General features: G+C 41.8%; 2 protein-coding genes across 2 annotated transcripts in view; both read left to right on the top strand.

Moving 5' to 3' along the window:
• The window catches only part of LPCAT2 (lysophosphatidylcholine acyltransferase 2), a 56,276-nt gene that overhangs the window by 30,338 nt on the left and 6,809 nt on the right, over nt 1-19,129 (top strand). Inside the window, exons 7-11 of the mRNA XM_006273016.4 lie at nt 3,163-3,197; nt 6,834-6,888; nt 12,374-12,456; nt 12,999-13,124; nt 15,793-15,946. Coding sequence (XP_006273078.2) covers nt 3,163-3,197; nt 6,834-6,888; nt 12,374-12,456; nt 12,999-13,124; nt 15,793-15,946 — 453 coding nt within the window. The remainder of the gene's footprint in view (nt 1-3,162; nt 3,198-6,833; nt 6,889-12,373; nt 12,457-12,998; nt 13,125-15,792; nt 15,947-19,129) is intronic.
• Nucleotides 15,953-17,845, top strand: CAPNS2 (calpain small subunit 2). Its single transcript, XM_006273015.3, has one exon. It carries the CDS (start codon nt 16,741-16,743, stop codon nt 17,482-17,484), a length of 744 nt encoding a protein of 247 aa, XP_006273077.1. The 5' UTR covers nt 15,953-16,740; the 3' UTR covers nt 17,485-17,845.

The following is a 19,129-nucleotide window of genomic DNA, read 5'->3' as shown; positions in this document are numbered from 1 at the left end:
CTTCCCCCTTTTTTCCAGTTAGAGAGTCTTTTAAGCTGTTCTTTAAGTACAAAAGATTGGTACTGTCTATGCCAGGGGTGGGCAAAATGTGGCCCAGGGGCCAGATGCAGCCTACCAGGCCATTCTGTCTGGCCCACGGGGCCCCTAAAAATTTAGAAAATTAATATTAATCTGCCCTGGGCTGCCTGTCATGCGGCCCTCGATGGCTTGCCAAAACTCAGTAAGTGGCCTTCTGCCCAAAATAATTGCCCGCCCCAGTCTAAGCTGTTGATTTAGTCATTAATGCCATATTGGTATAGTAGTAGACCAGAATCTTGTTCGACTATAATCTGAGTCTGGAGACACCTTCATAACCAGCTTTTTAAAACTATGCTGAACCACAGAAAACTTTATATATGGAAGCAGCATGTCCATTGGGTAGAGTACAGGATTGGATAACTGAAATGGCTGTTCTCTATCTGCCTCTACCACTGTCATACTGCTGACCTTGTGTTATAATAGCATCTTTCCTAAGTTCTGCCTGCTCAGAAGTGTAATGAGAACAGCAGTTATGATTCTGTAAAGTGTTTAATCTATGGATAGAGATGACTATTATTAAAGATTTAAACTTAAAAAAATAATTCTCAAAGAGAAAAGGACATCAAAAGCAGCAGACCCTGCACTAATGACTGAGAAGAAGCTAAAGATATAAGAAATGGCTTAAGAAGGCAGTAGTTTGTAATGTTGAAACTATGGTACCAATTTTCAAAGTTATCTACAGAATATCAATAGAGTAAATCATTCAGATGTGAAAATATTTTAAAATGTACTAAGAAATTTAATTGCTAAATTGAAGTACTTTAGATTTGCGAAGGCAAAATTAAATGCATGCCATACTTATTATTAGTCTTTTTTTTATAAGAACTTGGGTAAGTACACCCATTTTGTTTTTACTCGGACCATCTGTCCCTTATACTCATTGCTGGAGTGAATGTAATGATAGAAAGAAAGGAACCATCACCAGCAACTATTTAACAAAACAATAATTTAATCTGACCTGATTATCCCCTGTGCATTTATTTTTGGGGGGAGAAATATGGCCTGATGCCTCTAGATCATGTTGTGCCATGTGAAAGAAGTCCTGAAAGTGGTGGTTGGATTATTTCTTTTAATTTTCTTACTTGTTTGTGAACATGCCTGTCAATGTCTAGACTCAATGATGACTGGAGAGCTCAAGTATGTGATGAGATCACACTTGCTAAAAGAGTGAGTGTAGAGCTCTATATAGACTTCTGATACATTTTTAAATAAATGGAGCTTTGGTTTAAAATCCAATACCCACATTCCATCAATTAAGGTGATAAGAGCTCATGATAAATATCCTTGCTGCTTCCTGCTGATCCTTCAACAAAACCAGAAAAGTTCAGACTTCACATTCCCAAAATTTTAAAGATAAAAAACAAGCAGAATTGGCTTTCTTTAATTTATTTTTAAAGAAGTCCATTCCAGTCTTAAAGGAGTACAAGATATCCTTCCTCCCACTGCCCTTTTTGGAAAGTTCAACCTACAAAAGCATTTAAAAGCTGAAGCAAGCAATTTAAAAGGGATTGTATTGCATAACTTCAGCTTTAAGACTGCTTTCTTATCATGGCTAAGAGATCTGCAGTATCACATTTAACAGGAACTAATATATCTTTTAAAATATAGACAAATATATGCTGAAGTTACTTCATACCAGACTCTGTTGGCCCTTTGTGGGGGCGTGGTCTTGAAACACTGGGATACTGTCAAGAAGTTACTTTCTGAAAGTGCTACTATTTTGTAGCCCTTAAAGTGTCTTTGTAGCACTAATGACAGCTTGTACAGCTGTACACTTACTTTTTTGTAGCTCTACAAGAGCCAGTCCCCAGGCCAGGTAAAGCTTTTCCACCGACCTTCATGGGAGTTAAAATATAGCCTAAATCACAGCTGGACAGTTATTTTGACCGGCAGGCCACTTAATGAGTTTTGGTGAGCTATTTAGGGCTGCACACACAGTCTTTCAGAAAATATCATGATCAGATGAGAGCAAATTTATGCACACTTAAGTGTCACTGTCTACACATGCAGATGCTTACTGTGCAGTAATTTGCTGTAATTGTGAGTAAATTTGCTACCTGTAAATACAAGTAGCAAATTTATTTATGATTAGTTACTGCACCTTAAGGCATGTGTAGACAGCCAACAGTGAGCAAACTTGCTGCTGAGCCAGGCAGCAGGTTGTGAGAGATTGCTCCCTGCCCCTGGCAGTTGCCTTCTCCCAGGATAGACTCTGCCACCAGAGCTAAGGTGTGGATAATGTCCCCATGCAACAGGGAGCTCCAAGGCCTCGCTCCTCATTTGCAGAGCAGGGGCTGGGGACAGGCTCCCCAGCCCCAAGTCCGCAATCATGGAGCTGGGGCTGGGAACTGTCCCAGTCCTATGCCCCAATGGGGTGATCAAGGTGTGGGACTTAAGAGCTGCAGGAGAGGAGCAGGTCCTAGTCCGCTGCCCTGATCTGCTGGTTGCCCCACTAGTGGATTGGGGCAGGGGGCTGGAACCTGCCCCGCCCCTGCTACTCTTTCCAAGCTGCCTGCCCCTGATTGGGGTGCTGGGGCCACGAGCTCCCTGTTGCTGGGGCAGGAGAACATTGTCTCTGCCCCAGCTCCAGTGGCAGAGCCTGCCCCGGCAGCAGGCAGCTCCTGGGGGCAGGGAGCAATCTCCCAGCTCCTGCCAAGAAACAGCTGTCTCCTGGTCCTATGCTCCCTGCAAGTCCCTGAGCTAGCACCCAGGTGAAGCCTAGTGCTTCCCCTGGCTGTTACAGGGAGCCATTGCAGGGCTAGAGGGGGCAGGGGCAGCAGATCTGTTCCTGCCTCCCAGCATGTGTAGATGCTTTCCTGGGGTGAATTTATTGTAGAGTAATCTACTATAGAGTAAACCCACCATGCAGCATTTGAATGTGTAGACATGTCCAGTGATGATATAATAAGCTAAGGAATTCTAGTCAAGTTCTGTTGGGGTGGTGCTGTGCTATGTGTTGGAGAGAACCTTAAGATTGTAAAACAGCCTCTACTTCACCAAATGTTATTCCTAATATCTGCACTTGTATCTTGTCTGTTCTGTTTTTGTCATGTAACATGTTTTGTTTTGGATTTTCCCCTATAGGATACTGTGACTTGGACGTGGCAGGGCTATTCATTGTAAGTTTAACACTTTTAACCTGTAATTACTAAACCTCCCCTGCTACAGCTGTGAGTTGCTAGTAGAGGACTGATGAGCCAGGACAGGTTTGTATCCCTGCTTTAGGTGAAGGTGTGTGAAAGATTGGTTGGGGAGTGGGCAGGGCCGTCCTTAGGGGGGGGGCAATCGGGGCAACTGCCCGGGGCCCCGCAGAGCCAGGCAAAGCAGCAGCAGTCGCAGCAACTCAGCACCAGCTTTGCATCCAGCTGTTCAGCACCCCCCCTCCCCCCCCACTGAATCTGCCACCAGCTTCTTTGCGTCTGGGGGGTGCAGGGGTGGGGCACCTCACAGGCTGTTGCCCCAGGCCGTGCACCTTGCTCAGGTCATCTCTGGGAGGGAGAGGGAGGGCAGGAACATGAAGCTGGGAATGGATAAGAAAATGGGGGAGTGGAAATGGAGATGGGAGAACGATGGTGAAATGAAGGAAGTCAGCTACTGAAGGATAAAATAAGAAGTAAAAAACCTTGTTAAATACATAAAGGCGAAGTAAATTAAAGGTCTTATGTTTTAATTAAATGGGATTTGGGATTGGGTGTGGGGGATGCTGGTCATGCATCGTGGCTGGGAGGAGGGAGTGTTGAGGGAAGGTGCTTGTAAAGGGAGTTACTGCCCCTGCCCCATGAAGGAAGCCCCAGTTAATGGGGGACCCAGTTGGGCCCCTCCCTTTTTTTTTCCCCCTCTTCCATCCCCCCAGAGCCAACTCCTGGATGTGTGTACCCTGTGAGCTGGCTAGTTGGCATATGCTCTGTAGGCTGTTTGCATGTGGTTGCACCCCTGGGGGCAGAAGGAGGAGTTGGCATGGTGCCAGAACATGCCTTCCCTGTAGCAATGAAATTCAGGGGGTGGAAACTTTGTCCACACAGAATAGGAGGGCTGGGGAGGGTAAATCACATCTTGGGATGCTGGCGGCTCCTCTATGGAGAGTGGCTACACATTAATGGAACTTGAGCTGGGTAACACAGAGCAGAGAGAAACCTGCCCTGGAGTGGCATAACTTTTAAGCTGCCTAAAGCGTGCTTAAAACTAGTTTCAGGTGTTAGCGTGTGGACAGCCCAGGCGTTAAGATTAGGGGTGTGCAAAGTGGGCCGTATTTGATTCGGATTTGGATTCGGCCCGATTTGGGGGACAGCGATTTGATTTGGATCACTGTCCTGATTCGATTTGGCCAAATCCGAAGATTCAGTGCTGATTCAGAGAATCGGCGATTTGGCCATAGACACAGCTTTAAATGTTTTTTCTACATAACTCGAGGTACCAGGCATGGCTTGTTAACACTGACATGGTGGGGCAGATGGAGCGTCCCACAGAAGTACTTCCAGTCCACTCCAGTTCCACTGCCGAGCACGCAGCACCCCCCCCCCCCCCCGGTTCAGCAACCAGCTGTGGGGTGGCCCGGGTGCACCGGGGGGGTCCCCCATGCACTCCGCAGTGGACCCAGAAGTGGACTGGAAGTGCTTCTGGTCCCTTTCTGGGTCCTCCGCCAAGTGCACTGGGGACCCCCCCATGCTTTCCAGGGACGCTCCATCTGCCCTACCATCTCTGTTCACAAGCTGCCTTGTACCTTGAGGTATGTAGAAAAAACATTTAAAGTGGTGTCAATGTCTGAAGCATAAAATCTCTCTGAATCTCTCCAAATCAATTCAGAGGGTTCCGCCTCTATTCGGAGAGATTAAAGGGTCTCCTGATTCAATTTGGAGATTCAGCTGCTGAATCAATGCCGAATCGAATCGCCGACTAAAGCTTTGCACAGCCCTAGTTAAGAGCTCTAGGAGCCACCTAAAATTAATATGTAGCAAGGCCCTTACTTATCCTTTCTCCTGTATTTTCCTTTTTGACATGTGTTGTGCTTTAGCAGACGTGGATATGAATTTCTTACTGTTCTATTGCCTATCTCTTTGAGAACATCAACATTGAAAAACCACAGACATGAGCAATTTCCTGAATAGTATTTAGTTTCATCTTTTCTGCATGTCATTTTAACCTTCAACATACTGACATTTGTATCTGGCTTAAGGATTCACCCCTAGATGTAGTAGGAAAATAGATCAGATTTAGCAGGTATTAGCAAAGAAAAGGACAAGATAGGGAGGATTCCTGGAGAAAGGAAGAGGTCATACAATGTAGCTTGTATGAAGCATAAGGAATATGCTGAAGCAGAGTTTGAGAGTAGAAGATAAGGGGAAGCAAGACAAGGATGCAGAGGAGAAAAGATGAGAACAGAGGTGGAGGTGGGTTTAAAATATGTAGACCCTTGAATGAAATATGAAGCTGTGAATAATGTCTGCCTTCTTTCTCAGTCTGGATATAGGACCACAAAATCTAAATCAATGTCCCCTAATTGTAACAGGCAGCATCAACATGCTGCTAGTGCTGTTTTACAAAGTATTACCATGCAAGTCTGAAAAGCTCTTGGCCTTGATCCTAATTTCACCTACCTTTTTTGTATTGTTTTGTGTCCCATGTATTATGGGGCTGGGGCTAGGGCTATGTGCTTGAAATCAAAATTTGAGTGGATTTTTGTATTTCACTTTACTCATGAGAGAGATTTATTTAGCTCCCCCAACTCTGTCCCTCTAATCCTCCTGAAAAAAAAATCTTCCCAAACAGGATTAATTCCACTCAAGGATGGAATTGACTTTATTACTCTATTTTTAAGGCTGTCTCACTTAGCTTTAAACTAATGACAAAATGCACATGCTTGCAGTCAGATGTGGAAGTAGTTATGTGCATCTCATTTCCCAACTTCCCATACCATGTTAAAACTGTATGGACTGCCTAAACACATTGCCATTTCCTTATTATGACAATATTTGTATGGCGCTGTTAAACAAAATGCCTATCAAGTCTCTCTACACCTGGAAGGAACATGAGTATTAGCGCCACTTTGCATCTGAGATAATTTGGAGACATAAAACACCTTGAACATCCTCTATGACCTTAGGGCAGAGATTAGGACTAAAGATTTCCTGTTTGTCATGCTACTAGCCTTCACTTCTGAGACATTCATAGAGGTTAAGGTCAGAAGGAGAACTTAGCATCCGGTCTGACTTGCTGTAGAAGACATGCCTCATAAGCCAGTAAATCCTATATTTTAAGGCAAATAATTTGTGTTTTAGTGAACCCTGTCTTCCAGAAAAGTATTTCATCATCTTTCTCCATCTCTTGAGACTGTTTTAAGTCCATGGGGTCTTCACTTTGTGATTTAAACAACCAACAAGTGCTACCAAGATGTAAAATAATTTCATTTTATAGAGAGAATGGTGAATGTCTGTGTGAGTAACAGGGTGTGTATATCTGTGTGTATACATGTACATATACACATATGTAAGCTGTACACCTCTGCAGCCCTGGAAAATTGCCAGATCTGTGCCCTAATTATCTTGAAGGATAATTACTGAAAATTTGATATTAAATTTAATAGGAGTAAGTAATAAATGGGTCATCTTTTTCATAGGGCTGACTGTATGGCAGAAGTCCAAAAAAATGCCAGTGCAGGGTGTGGAGACATTGTCAAAATAGCATACTATTTACAAATCAGCTGAAAACAGATTAAATGACTTATGTTTTTAATAATTTTTTTTTATTCCTACCCCCAGCAAACAACTTTGTGCAATGACTATGTGCCAGCCATTCACAAGAGTAGAAGTTGAGGTAAGAACTGTGGTGATATTGCCACCTTTTGTTTGTTGGTTTAGATAAATTTATTATTTCCAGCATCTTTTCCCAGTACGTACCATTGAGCAAACATTTTTTTTGGCAACAAGTGTAGGAAATTAGTGGGGTGTGAAATGGGTCATATTCAATTTGGTTTCAGATATGGCCCAAAACGGGGGACAGTGATTCGATTTGTTGATTCAGATCACTGTCCCAATTCGATTCAGCCGAATCCAAATCTGAAGATTTGATGCTAATTTGGAGAATCAGTGATTCGGCCATAGACACAACTTTAAATGTTTTTTCTACATACCTCGAGGTACCAGGCATCTCAGCATGAATGCTGCGATTGTGGGGCAAATGGAGTGTCCTACAGGAGTGCAGGGGGGCTCCCCACATGCTCGGCAGCAGAGCCAGAAGTGAACTGGAAGTACCGAGCGTGCAGGGGACCCCCTCCCTCCCCATACCTCCAATCAGCCGCAGAAGGACACCGGGTGCCGCCCCCCCCCCCCCCCCCCCCGCAACCTGAGACACACCAATTGCTGAGCCAGGCGGGGGTTCCCCCCCGCACACTCTGCGGCAGACCCAGAAATGGACCGGAATTGCTTCTGGTCCGCTTCCGGGGCTGTCGCCAAGCACAATGGGGACTCCCCTGTGCTCCCGTGGAACATTTCATCCGGCCCACCATCTCAGCATTCACGAGCTGCCTGGTACCTTGAAATGTGTAGAAAAAACATTTAAAACTGTCTATATCCGTATCATCGAATCTCTCCGAATTGATTCGGAGGGTTCCAATTTGATTCAGAGATATTAAAAGGTCTCCTGATTTGATTTGGATTCGGAGATTCAGCTGCCGAATCGGTCCACATCTGCCGAATTGAATCAGTGACCAAAGCTTCACACAGCCTTATAGCAAATGGCTTAACATGTTAGCTTATGCTTCAGGGAAACTTTGTGGGTATGGATTTACCCCTGCTGATAGTACTGACATATTTGTTAACCTGACAAGAGCCCATATATGAAAGTGGTTATGAGAGATTGCGATTCCATTTATACAGTATTAGGGTACAAAATGACTGGTATCGTGCGGCTGGCAAATATTTGGCTGACTGTTCCTCTGAAGATGGAGTAGGCTGAGTGAAAAAGTAACATTTTCTACCCTTCCAAAGAGCAGCAGTTGAATGTTAATTGTATTGACATACACTGCATGGCAGCTGCTATGTTTACACTAATGGTTTTTCACAGCTGAGAGCTAGCTACTTTTAAGGAATTTGATCATTAGACTAACTGATTGTTCTTGGAAAAGCTGGGCTGGGCCTAATGAATTTGTTAACTTTGTTAACAGTAAGAAAAAACAGGCCAGTACAAATATGGGTATATCTGGTAAGGATAAAAATGCATGCCTATTTAAAAACTTGAGGTAAACAGTAACTCATTTCTCAGCAAAGATTTGATAACTGGATGCAGTAGTATGGATGAATATTAAAGTTTAATTGCTTTGCCAAAGGATTCTATGCTTAGTAACATGCTAGGCAGTATTAACAAATAGCAAAGCTAAACTGTGTTTGTCTAATAATAAGACAGAGTTGTTTTGGAGAATAGAAAGGTCTCTCCTCCCTCTCTCATTTCTTCATTTGCAAAATTCAAGTCTTAGCCCTAGCTCTCCCCACCAATGGTACAACTTGCTGAGGTTTGTTCTTGTCAATAAGAAATGCAATATGCTCTGTGCCATAATCCAAACAAATAAATTCCTCTCTGTGTAGTCTTTTAGAGAGTACATTGCATATATTTGCATATGCATGTCACAGGCCAGCTGGTACTGTGAATATATCAATTTAGCCACTCAGCTGTGTGGTTCAGGATCGAGGAGGCAGAGTTGGGGGTAAGGCAATGGCAAATTTATTATAGCTTACACGCACACACAACAGTTAACAGAAAGATAAATACAATAAGCAGATGATGCAGTATTAAAGAGCCAGTAGTAAATAATAACAACAGATAAATAGATCAATCTGTCGCAGGCCAGCTAGGCACTGTGAGGGTATCAACCCCTGGGTTGTTTAAAACAACAAATAGACAGACATGGGTTGGCAACTTATCGATAGTCCCTCAATACCAGGCACGTGCCAGGTGATTCCAGCGAAGTCAGGCGTCCCCTATTAACGCTTCCGAAGGGTTACCAGGGAAGGTCCCCTGATCGGGATCCGATCCTCACTCACACCAGGAGTCCGGAGTCCAGGCTTAGAACAGCAATTTCCATCCTGTTCCTTCCTTCCTGTTGGTCACCTGACACATGCGCTTTTTATACCTAGTTTTATGCTAAATCTACTGGCCTCAGGGCCATTCACAATCTTGTTTCATTGCTATTGCCCTATGGGATTAAAAGGTGTTAAAGCTATTATAAAAGGTTACTACCCAAACTTGGGTTTATCCAATAAGCAAATTACAATGCAGTATCCTCAGGTTTGAAATTTAATTACTCCACCTAAATCCAACCCCTTTAGAACTCTCTGACTATGCTTCTTTGAGAGATACTTTCCTGGAATGTGCTGGGTAAGCTAGGCAGTTGAATCCAGTTTTTTATCATTATCAAGGCTGAATTCTGAGCAAGAAAAAACCATTAAGTCAGCTAATTTTACAGCTATAGCTTTGTCTTTGAGGCCTAGTCAGTTCCACAAACAGTTACAAGTTACATTGTGGGCTATAAAAATACAAGCTTTATATTAGACAAAAATTCCAAATGCCTCTAAGAAGCACACATTTATTGCTTATTAATTTCTTTGGTTCTGGCTGTCACATGCATATTTACTCTCTTCTTACTTGGGTTTGTTACAAGAGTAATGCGTGACACAAGTATATCTATATAAAATTACTGAAAGTGGGGAACAGTTACAACAAGCAAGTGTAGCTTGGGTTGCAAGCATTTAAATCTCCCAAGTGTAGTAAAACAAACAAATCCTCAAGTACCAAACAGTAAAATAAAATTAAACTGAATTTTAGACAGACGAGAGAGTGTGAACTAAAATAGACCAGACAAACTAGTAGTTCATGCAGCATGAACAAACAAGCTCCATTCACAAGGTTCTTGAATAGTGATGCACCACTGAAAATGATTCAGTATACATCCATGAAGTTTTTTGTATATTGGACATGAAACAGTTAAGGTGAATGTGACTGGTGGCTGGTTTACAAAAGTAGCACATGGCAAGTAGTGTAGGAAGGAACATGCCAAAAATGGGTCAAGAAGTCATTTTCATCATCTGAGGGGAATTTAAAGAACTTAATTTTGTAGGGCTGAAAGTTCCCTCTGTCAGGCTTAGGAATTTTGGACATGGAGGGAGTATGTATTAATCATCAACTGAAAAACAGTTTTGCTACCTCCAGGTCCTAAGACAACATGAAATCAAGTTCTCCTCCCTAGCATATGGCCAACCACATGGCAAGTCAGATGAAGTGGGTTTCAGAAACAGTCATCAGCTTTGGTCACTGGCAAATCAGAAGAAGCAGAGAGGTAGTTATAGCTGATGAAAAATAAGCTTGATCTTAACAAGACATGGAACTCAAGTTATACTACAATAACATGGAAGACCCCAGGGCTGGCTTACGTAGACCAACAGTGTCAGGAATGAATATTCTTGGTTTGTTCTAGTAGTGTTTTTACTTCATCCCAGTCCAGTTCTTACTCCCAGTGATGACTCATATTGTCAACTGCTGACTGTAAACGGTACTTATGTTCTACTGCACTGGTCCAAGACAGGCAATAATTAACGCCATCAGTAACAGATGGAAGAAAGTTAATAATGGGCATAGGGGGGACTTCAGAATAAAGTGAACATATGTTCATAGCAGGAATTGAAATCTAGGGCCTTTGGTGCCAAAGTATAGTATTCTGTTACTTTTCTTCCATTTGATAGAAAACTTTAGGTGTCATCAGCATAGTTTGATAACCACTTAACCAAAGTGTGACCACAGGAAGTAAGAGGGTACTACAATGCACAGGCATCAGAAAGGGGACAACTAACTTGTATGAGATATGACTAAGGAGACAGAACTTTATGCCAAAATAGATCATTTCACAGCAAAACTCTTCTTTAGTTACAATATTAACATCTCAAAAATACAAATAATTATGTAAATGTTATGATTCAGGAGAGTTAACAACGTATGTGAACTTTCTATACAAGCATCTTATTCATATCATCCTCTGTTTTACTTTTACTTTTAAAAAGTCATTTGCTTATCCAGAACCTGTTACCATTCATGTATTTATTCTGTTTACCATCTTTGGAATTTGAACGTGTTATACTTCATCCCATTTATAGAGTTATTTTCTTCTTTTTTTTACATTCATTAGCAGTTGTTTGCCATGCCTCTAATTCTGAATAATGTTTTTCACCAAGTGAGTAATAACCTACTGTGACAAACATTTTTTACAAACTAACTACAGCATTGGTGTGTTTCCAGTAACTTAATAGGGGTTTTATTTAGGTTGTGTCTAATACCAGGAGTTTATGTAGTAAGGGCACTAATATTTCAGAAATATATCATTGGGTCTGTGAAATCAAAATGTTATTAGAGTCCAACTTTTTAATGAAGTGTATATTTAGCCCATTTTCCTTTTGTGTTCTGCTTTTTTATTGAAACAGCTACAACAAATCTTACCAAGCTTTGTTTTAACTGTGGAAGAAATCTAATAGTCTGTCATAGTTTCTCAACCTGTGGTACATGTACCCCTGGGGTTATGCAACACACGGGCAGGGGGTACGCAGGTACCCCAACACTTTCTCTCTCGCCCTCTTTTCCTCGAAACTATGGCAAAAAAAAAATGGTGCTCCACATATTGCACAGTGCTTTAAATTCCCCAGTAATAATTTGGTTCATCCCTCCTAGCTTTGGCCAACATCACCTCTAGCCCAGGTACATATCTGAGTTGTGCACCCCGGTGTAAAAGGTGGCAACCCTACCTACACCAGATCAGACATCTGTCATATCACGCACGGCCTTATATACACAGCCCTTTTTCCAACATATGGCACACATTAGTCTGTAAATATAAAATCCCCTGGAAAATTGAGTGTTGGGGTACTTTTGAAAATTAGGGGGTACTTCCTAGTTAAAAGATTGAGAAGCACTGGTCTATGTAATGGCTTCTTGGGAAAAGAAAAAAAACACTGTTTTTAGGGTTGTGGAGACCTCTAGTGGCTGTTGCTTTAATTGCAGGAATGACAATTTTAACTTTTTGTTTACATAAAGTTTATTCATGGCAGAGGTGCCAAGTATGTGGGGGCACAAGGGCCCTGGGCCCCTCGGGAAGAGGGATGTCACCTAAAATGCATAAAATGTTCCACATGTCCATCATCTTAGCTGCCCTTCCCCTCTCCTCCTCCCCCTGCAAAAATAAGTCAGCACCTGTGATTCATAGGATTCTGTCAGTAAGAAGTTAGTAACTATATGGATTTACAGAATAAATTGTATCTTTCAGTTTCTGTCTGTCCACATTCCTACTGAGGAAGAGAAGAAGGATCCTGTTCTTTTTGCCAACAGAGTCCGTAACAACATGGCTACGTATGTCTCTAAAATAACACCCCAGCACAACAAAAAAAGTTTGCATATAAATATTGGGCACCGATTCAAAAATATGTTAAATAGTTTAGGGATTTAAAATAATTCAAGGAGTCCTAGGTCATTTCAGAACTGTAGGACAATTATTTGAATCTTACAGTTAGGTATAAGGGGTATAAAGGGTTCTGTAACCAGGAGTTCCTATTTGGTTAAGCATATGGTAATCGAATTGTAATCGGTAATCAAGCTGCAGTAAATTGTTGACTCCTTCATACAGAATTGACAGATGCATTTCTCTGCTGTGGCTATTGGGTGAAAATGATTGAGAGCAGAATCCCAAACATCTCTTTTGACACTTTTGTACTATTTCTGGATTGAATCTGATTATACATGTGAACAGAATGTTCCAGTAACCAGCTTTCCATAATGAAAATCTTGGCATTTATGCATTGTTTAATCCAGCATTTGAGGGCATGATGAGAAGAGAAAAAAATCCATTTAAAATTCGCTTTGTTAATATTTTTGTATGTTCTGCTATACTTCAGTGCCCTGAATGTGCCAACTACAGACCACACTTTTGAAGACTGCAGACTAATGATTTCAGCAGGACAGCTGACCTTACCTATGGATGCTGGGCTGGTAGAATTTACCAAAATTAGCAAGAAGTTGAAGTAAGAAAGGTTTTTCTTCTTGTAGTTCACTAATTATTGCAGAGCTGTACAACATAGTGGTGTCAGGTTCTCCAGCTACTAGCCCTGTTACACTAGCATGTCAAGATATGTCTATGCTGCATCCCAGTGCTCTTGAGGATGGAGACTCCAAGCCTGCCCTGCCCACCTGGTGCCACTTGTGTGAGCCAAACTCAGAAATATGCCAGATACATCCCCTGCAAGCACTCTCAAGCACACTGGACAAAGAGGTTTCAAGAGTGGATGATGAAGATAGACCCAAAGTATCTTCACCATCACATTTCTGAGTTTGGGATGTGTATGGGGGCATCTGTCTCTGAGAGCTATTGACACAGTGTAGAAATACCCAGAGTGCCTCAGGGTCCTTAACGTACCCTCCCAGCACCCTGCTATACAAGTGAGAAATTGCTGTGTGTCATATTGAAAGTCTGTCAAAGAGCAGAGGATTGAACCCAGCTTCCTCTAACCCCAGACTAATGTCCTAGCTACTGGCCTACTTTTGGGGTGGAATGCTTTAACTTCTGCCAACTAAACAAGATAGTTTCTAGATTGTGTTAATATCAAAACTTTACCTGAATGTTAGTTACAGAGTGTCTCTCTTCCATTTGGAAAGTTAATATGTTAATGCTTTGACATGAAGCAGTGAAGGATAATTGGATTCAAAATGCTGCCTTAGTGCTCGTGCTAGATACTGTATTGAGATAATAATTACCCTGAAAAAAGATTGTGTTCAAATGCCATGATGGTTGAAGAAATATGCAAGTGTAGCAGAAAGCCCCCTTTGTACATTTCCCTTCTGGCCTGGGTGTGGCAAGGCTTGGAGCAAGCCAGAAAGCTGAAGTGGCTTTCTGTTGGAGAAACCTAGAAACTACATCCACATATCAATTAAGATCAGTGTCACTAAAGAAAACAAAAGAACTAAAATATTCACTGCAAAGACTGTAAATATATCCTTTGCTAACCTAACTCACTTACTGTCCCCAGTAGCCTTTGATCCTCACAACCTCACATTGCATTTTTATGTATTTCTCACAGTGCATTTTCATATTTCATCTGTCTCATCTTTACCATGGCATTTTGCATTTTATATTTTATACTTTTAAACTCTTAAGGGATGTACTCCCTGTAGAATGAAGTTACACCCTGGACCATTGCTAAAACTGAAATTGTAATTGTAAAATGATAAAATCTGTTGAGTGAATGCAAGTGAATGATGATCATCAGCCTAGCCAAAGGAACTCCATTTTAAGCTAATCAAGCTAAAGAACTGATTCCTGGAAGTGAGCACTCACCATATGGACTATTCCTGTAACCCATGACAATACAGCCATTAAGTCAATAAGTCAAGGGTGCACTCCCAAAACTTCAGGTACCAGCAGGCAGAGACCCCTGTAACTAACAGCTGTCAGGTACTACTCAAGACCCACATGGGACAGTGACCTCTGGATTGGGCAGCCAAGATGATGCTGGGGGAACATACAAGTCTGCCAGAAAGGTATAAAAGGCAGGGAAGCATGACCCTCAGTGGTGCCCTCTCATCCAGCACCTGACTTGCTGAGACAGGACAAGCAGGCAACCCCCTTCTGGAGAAGACATCACCTTGAAGGAAGCTGACCATCAACAGCAGACTTCAGGGCCTTGGATAGGTAGATATACTGACACCAGTGCTCACTATCACTACATGGGTTTGAATGAGTGAGTGTATGTGTGTGTGTGTGTGTGTGTGTGTGTGTGTGTATGGGCTAGGGTGACCAGTACCACCCATAACTCAAAGTTTGCATTTATGATTTTATTAGTAACTTCACATCCCATCCAATAAACTAGAATTTATTATGATCCTGTGAGTTGGTCCTTTATAGCCAACACAAGAGGCAAGGATTTCTGTGAGTGATCTCTTATTGGACCAACTGCATGGATGAGAGAGACTTAGAAAAGGTCTTAAATACAAAAGATCTCAAATAAAATCCATTCCATTGTGTTCACAAGCTTGTCTACATCTATCCCAATCATGCGATTGGTCCAATAAAAAGATATTTGCCCTGAAAAGGGATGACATTTGTAGGGTGGAAGGTTAATTCCATTTCAGTTTGAATCATCAGATTGGAAGCACAGTATTTTTAATGGCTTTCATACTCTAACCCAGAGGTTTGCAACATTTTTGGGCAGAGTGCCAAAAATACCTGAGACCTTGACTTGTAAGATGTTGGTATGCCAGGGGTGAATGGCAGGGGAGCCATGAGGGAGCCATTGAATATAGAATACTATGTGTTGAAAATGGCAGCATCAGTGGAATGAAAAAGTTTGGTTTAAAAGCAGAACATAAATTTGATTTATTTTGCATCTGTTAAATGTCATAATTTGCTATTTAGGCATTTGAGGTTTGGTTCACAAGTCCCCTCTAGGAACAGTTTAGGTAAAGAGTTTCTGCTTTCTACCATGACATGCAAAATTGTTGTGGCAGCACAGCCCTTGCTCCTTCCTGAGGTGCAAGCACCAAAATGTTTTTGCGTGCCGTGGCACGTGTTCAGGGGTAGTCTACTCCTGCTCTATGCAGTGTTCTATTTAGAAAACTGCACATCACTCTCTTGCTGATAAAATTCTACCTATTTGTTGCAGGTGAATTAATGATGTGCCCCCTTTTTTTTTATAGTCTAAAATGGGATCATATCAGGGACCAGTTGGATACATATGCTGCTATTGCAGGTGCCTCCAAAGGGGGGAGAATTGGAATTGAGGAGTTTGCAGACTACTTGAAGCTGCCTGTTTCAGATGTTCTCAGAGAGCTGTTCTTACTTTTTGATAGGGTAAGTATTTATTGCGTTGGAGGATATGGGAATATGTTTCTAACATTCCATTTAAAATGTTGGCAGGGGAAATGGGCATCACAGTGGACTCAGTCTGAGCAGAGAGGCTATGGGTATGTTTAGTCACATATAAAACTTTCCAGTAATGTTTTGGTTGTGGCTATCCTAGATGACGGCCAAGGTCCATTGGCAGATCTCATTGGGGAATCTTGTATTGCTGATGGCCATACAGCCTTTACCTGGATGGAGAACTTTAGTGTCTCATATTCTCAGAGCCGGACTTAACTCAATGACAAGGTCAAAGGCATACCAGGCAGGGGCAGTGTAGATACAGATACAGTGCCAGTAACCTAAACTGCACACCTTCAGAGTTAGAATTTAGGCTAACCTTGACTGTGGGTTGTTCCAGTGTTGTAGTACTTATACTGCAAATGCTGTACTTAAAAAAGATCTCCCAGGAAACGTTGGAATATCTGCAGTATGGTTTTCAGTCTCTCTAAAACAATTTTACACCAAAGAAAATGCATCTGATTTTGCAAAATAAAAGAAGAAAACTGGTTCTGGGGAGATAAACATTTTGTGGCTTGTTAGAAACTGGGGGCAGCTGCTCACACCTGAGGGAATTCAGGCAATTTAAAACCTCTAAGAGACATGCATGGGCATGGCAAGTTCTAGTCTTAGACACACAAACTCTAGTCTGCCTACACCCAGTACAGACTCGTTTACAGCTGTCAGAGGGAGCAGGATTTTCTGCTCTCACTTGGATAATCTACCAACAACTTTGAACCACTGACATGTTCCTTGCTAAAGCTTTACTAGGTGGAGGAGGTGGTGGTGGAGGGGACCTTGTACGTGGCCTTGGGGGTCTTCTAGGAGGCGGTGGACAAGGAGCAGGGAATCTTGGAGGGCTTGTTGGAGGACTCGTGAACCTCATCAGTGAAGCAGCGGCTCAGTATACTCCAGAGCCACCTCCACCTCCTCGCAGCCATTTTATAAATGTGGAAGCTGGTGAGAGTGAAGAGGTCAGTCAGTTTCGTCGACTCTTTGCCCAGCTAGCTGGAGATGACATGGAGGTCTGTGCCACAGAGCTAATGAACATACTGAACAAGGTTGTTGCTAGACATCAAGACCTAAAAACAGAGGGCTTCAGCCTGGACACTTGCCGGAGCATGGTGGCAGTCATGGACAGTGACGCAACAGGCAAACTGGACTTTGAGGAATTCAAGTATCTGTGGAACAACATCAAGAAGTGGCAGTGTGTTTACAAGCAGTTTGACACTGACCAGTCAGGGACTGTTGGGAGAGTTCAGATGCCAGATGCCTTGAAGGCTGCAGGATTTCAGCTGAATGAACAGCTTTACCAGTTGATCGTCCGTAGATACTCCGATGAGAATGGGAGTATGGATTTCAATAATTTTATCAGCTGCCTGGTGCGGCTAGATGCCATGTTCCGTGCCTTTAAGTCCCTGGATCGAGATGGAAATGGACAGATCAAAATGAGCCTTGAAGAGTGGCTGCAGATGACCATGTACTCCTAAGAGAGAACGCTGAAATGGGCCCCGCCACTTGATCTACATTCTGCAGACTTAAACTTTTGCCTCTGTTGACTAACCATAGCCTTTTTCCTTGTTTTCACAGCACTTGTCTGTATGCCAGACTAAGTTTTATTGCTATCAGAAAGTACATAAGTCTTTTATTTATGTGTCATAATTTTTATATGTTTATAATTGCATATTTTGCTGGAAACAGAAAATATTTCCAGACTGCCGATATTGCTACCAAATACAGGTGAACTAACTTTCTAATTTGTAAGAAGTTATTTGTAAGAAGGAAGAGTAATTTGTGTTGTTATGATAATGAAAATCCATTGATTATTAGCAATAAATTGCTGCTTCATTATTTCCTGCTGGCATGAAACATGATTCCTAGGAGCCTCATGGTAGTGTTTTTTTTTTCCTGAAGCCTTGTAATGAATATGTATATCATAAATATATAGCAAATGTGTAGTACAGTGAGCCAGTCAGCCTGATTTTTTTATCTCCATTGAAACTGAATTTTACCAGAATTAATATGACCCACACTCTCTCCAACTAGGTTATTTCCATTCCTGTTAGGGGAAAGATTCTTGCCCTTGAGTTAGAAGACAAGAAGCAGCATGAACTGTTGGTGTGTTTCTTCAGTTCAGAGTGTCTTTAGCTGTTGTAAAGCAGCGCTTTTTTACGCAGGCATTGCCTATTTAACATTTGCCAGCTCTTGTTATATCTTGCACTGCCTTGAAACATGCAAGATTTCTCTATTAGGTTTTGCCACCCTACAGAAAAAAAAATCTGTGTATGTGTTAGATGAATGAAATGGGGAAAAATGAGTTGAACAGGCTGGCTAATGTACATGGCCCATTTTCTATCTCTGATTACAAAAAATTCACATTTCCACCCCTTCTGAGGAAAGACTATAAGCAGCTAATTTAAAAACAACAGTATAGCAGTAGGACTTATGATGATGAACTGGAGTAAGTTTTGGTTTACTAAGTAGCTCTGCAAATCACTGAGGTCACATCACTAGATCACATGACTTTGCTATGTGGGACCCAAAATTGTTTAAATCACCAATTCAGTTTTTTCCCCTTGTATAGTGTATATTGCAGGCTGAAACACAGTGACTTAAAATATTTTAATTTGTCCAGATTGTTAGAATAGGCTAACTACATACAAATAGCATGTGCTATTTTTCCACAAGTCATAAATCTGAGTATCCTGCTGTTACCTTGGGAAGCATGATGGCTAGAAGTTAGAAGATGGAGTATGAGAGAGTACACCTTTTATTGCCACATTGCTTTTTGCTTCAGAATTTATCTCCTTCAGGCCAATCAGATCTCAGGTGTGGGAAGGGGCAGGAAAGAAAATACAACAAACAACCTCTTGCATGATCATCTTATGAAAGTAAGGCAGGTAATGGCAAGTCTTCTCTTGATGAATCTGGCAGGAGCTTCTCTCCGTTGCAACATATGTGACTAATAATGATTTTCCTTTGACAAGCATGAAACATTTTTTTAGAGCTAGAAATAATTGTAACAAGGACATTTTTCCCTTTGGCTATAGTGCCTTCATATAATACACAATACAGATACAGTGGCACCTTAAACTTGCTATCCAGTGCCACATTCATCTCTGCCAATGAAATGGT

Source organism: Alligator mississippiensis, chromosome 10, assembly GCF_030867095.1.
Source record: "Alligator mississippiensis isolate rAllMis1 chromosome 10, rAllMis1, whole genome shotgun sequence".
NCBI lineage: Eukaryota > Metazoa > Chordata > Crocodylia > Alligatoridae > Alligator > Alligator mississippiensis.
This window is presented reverse-complemented; position numbering and strand designations above follow the sequence as displayed.

What these genes read in the sequence shown, in the direction of transcription:
- CAPNS2 (XM_006273015.3), top strand. Translation starts at nt 16,741, where the DNA reads ATGTTCCTTGCTAAAGCTTTACTAGGTGGAGGAGGTGGTGGTGGAGGG.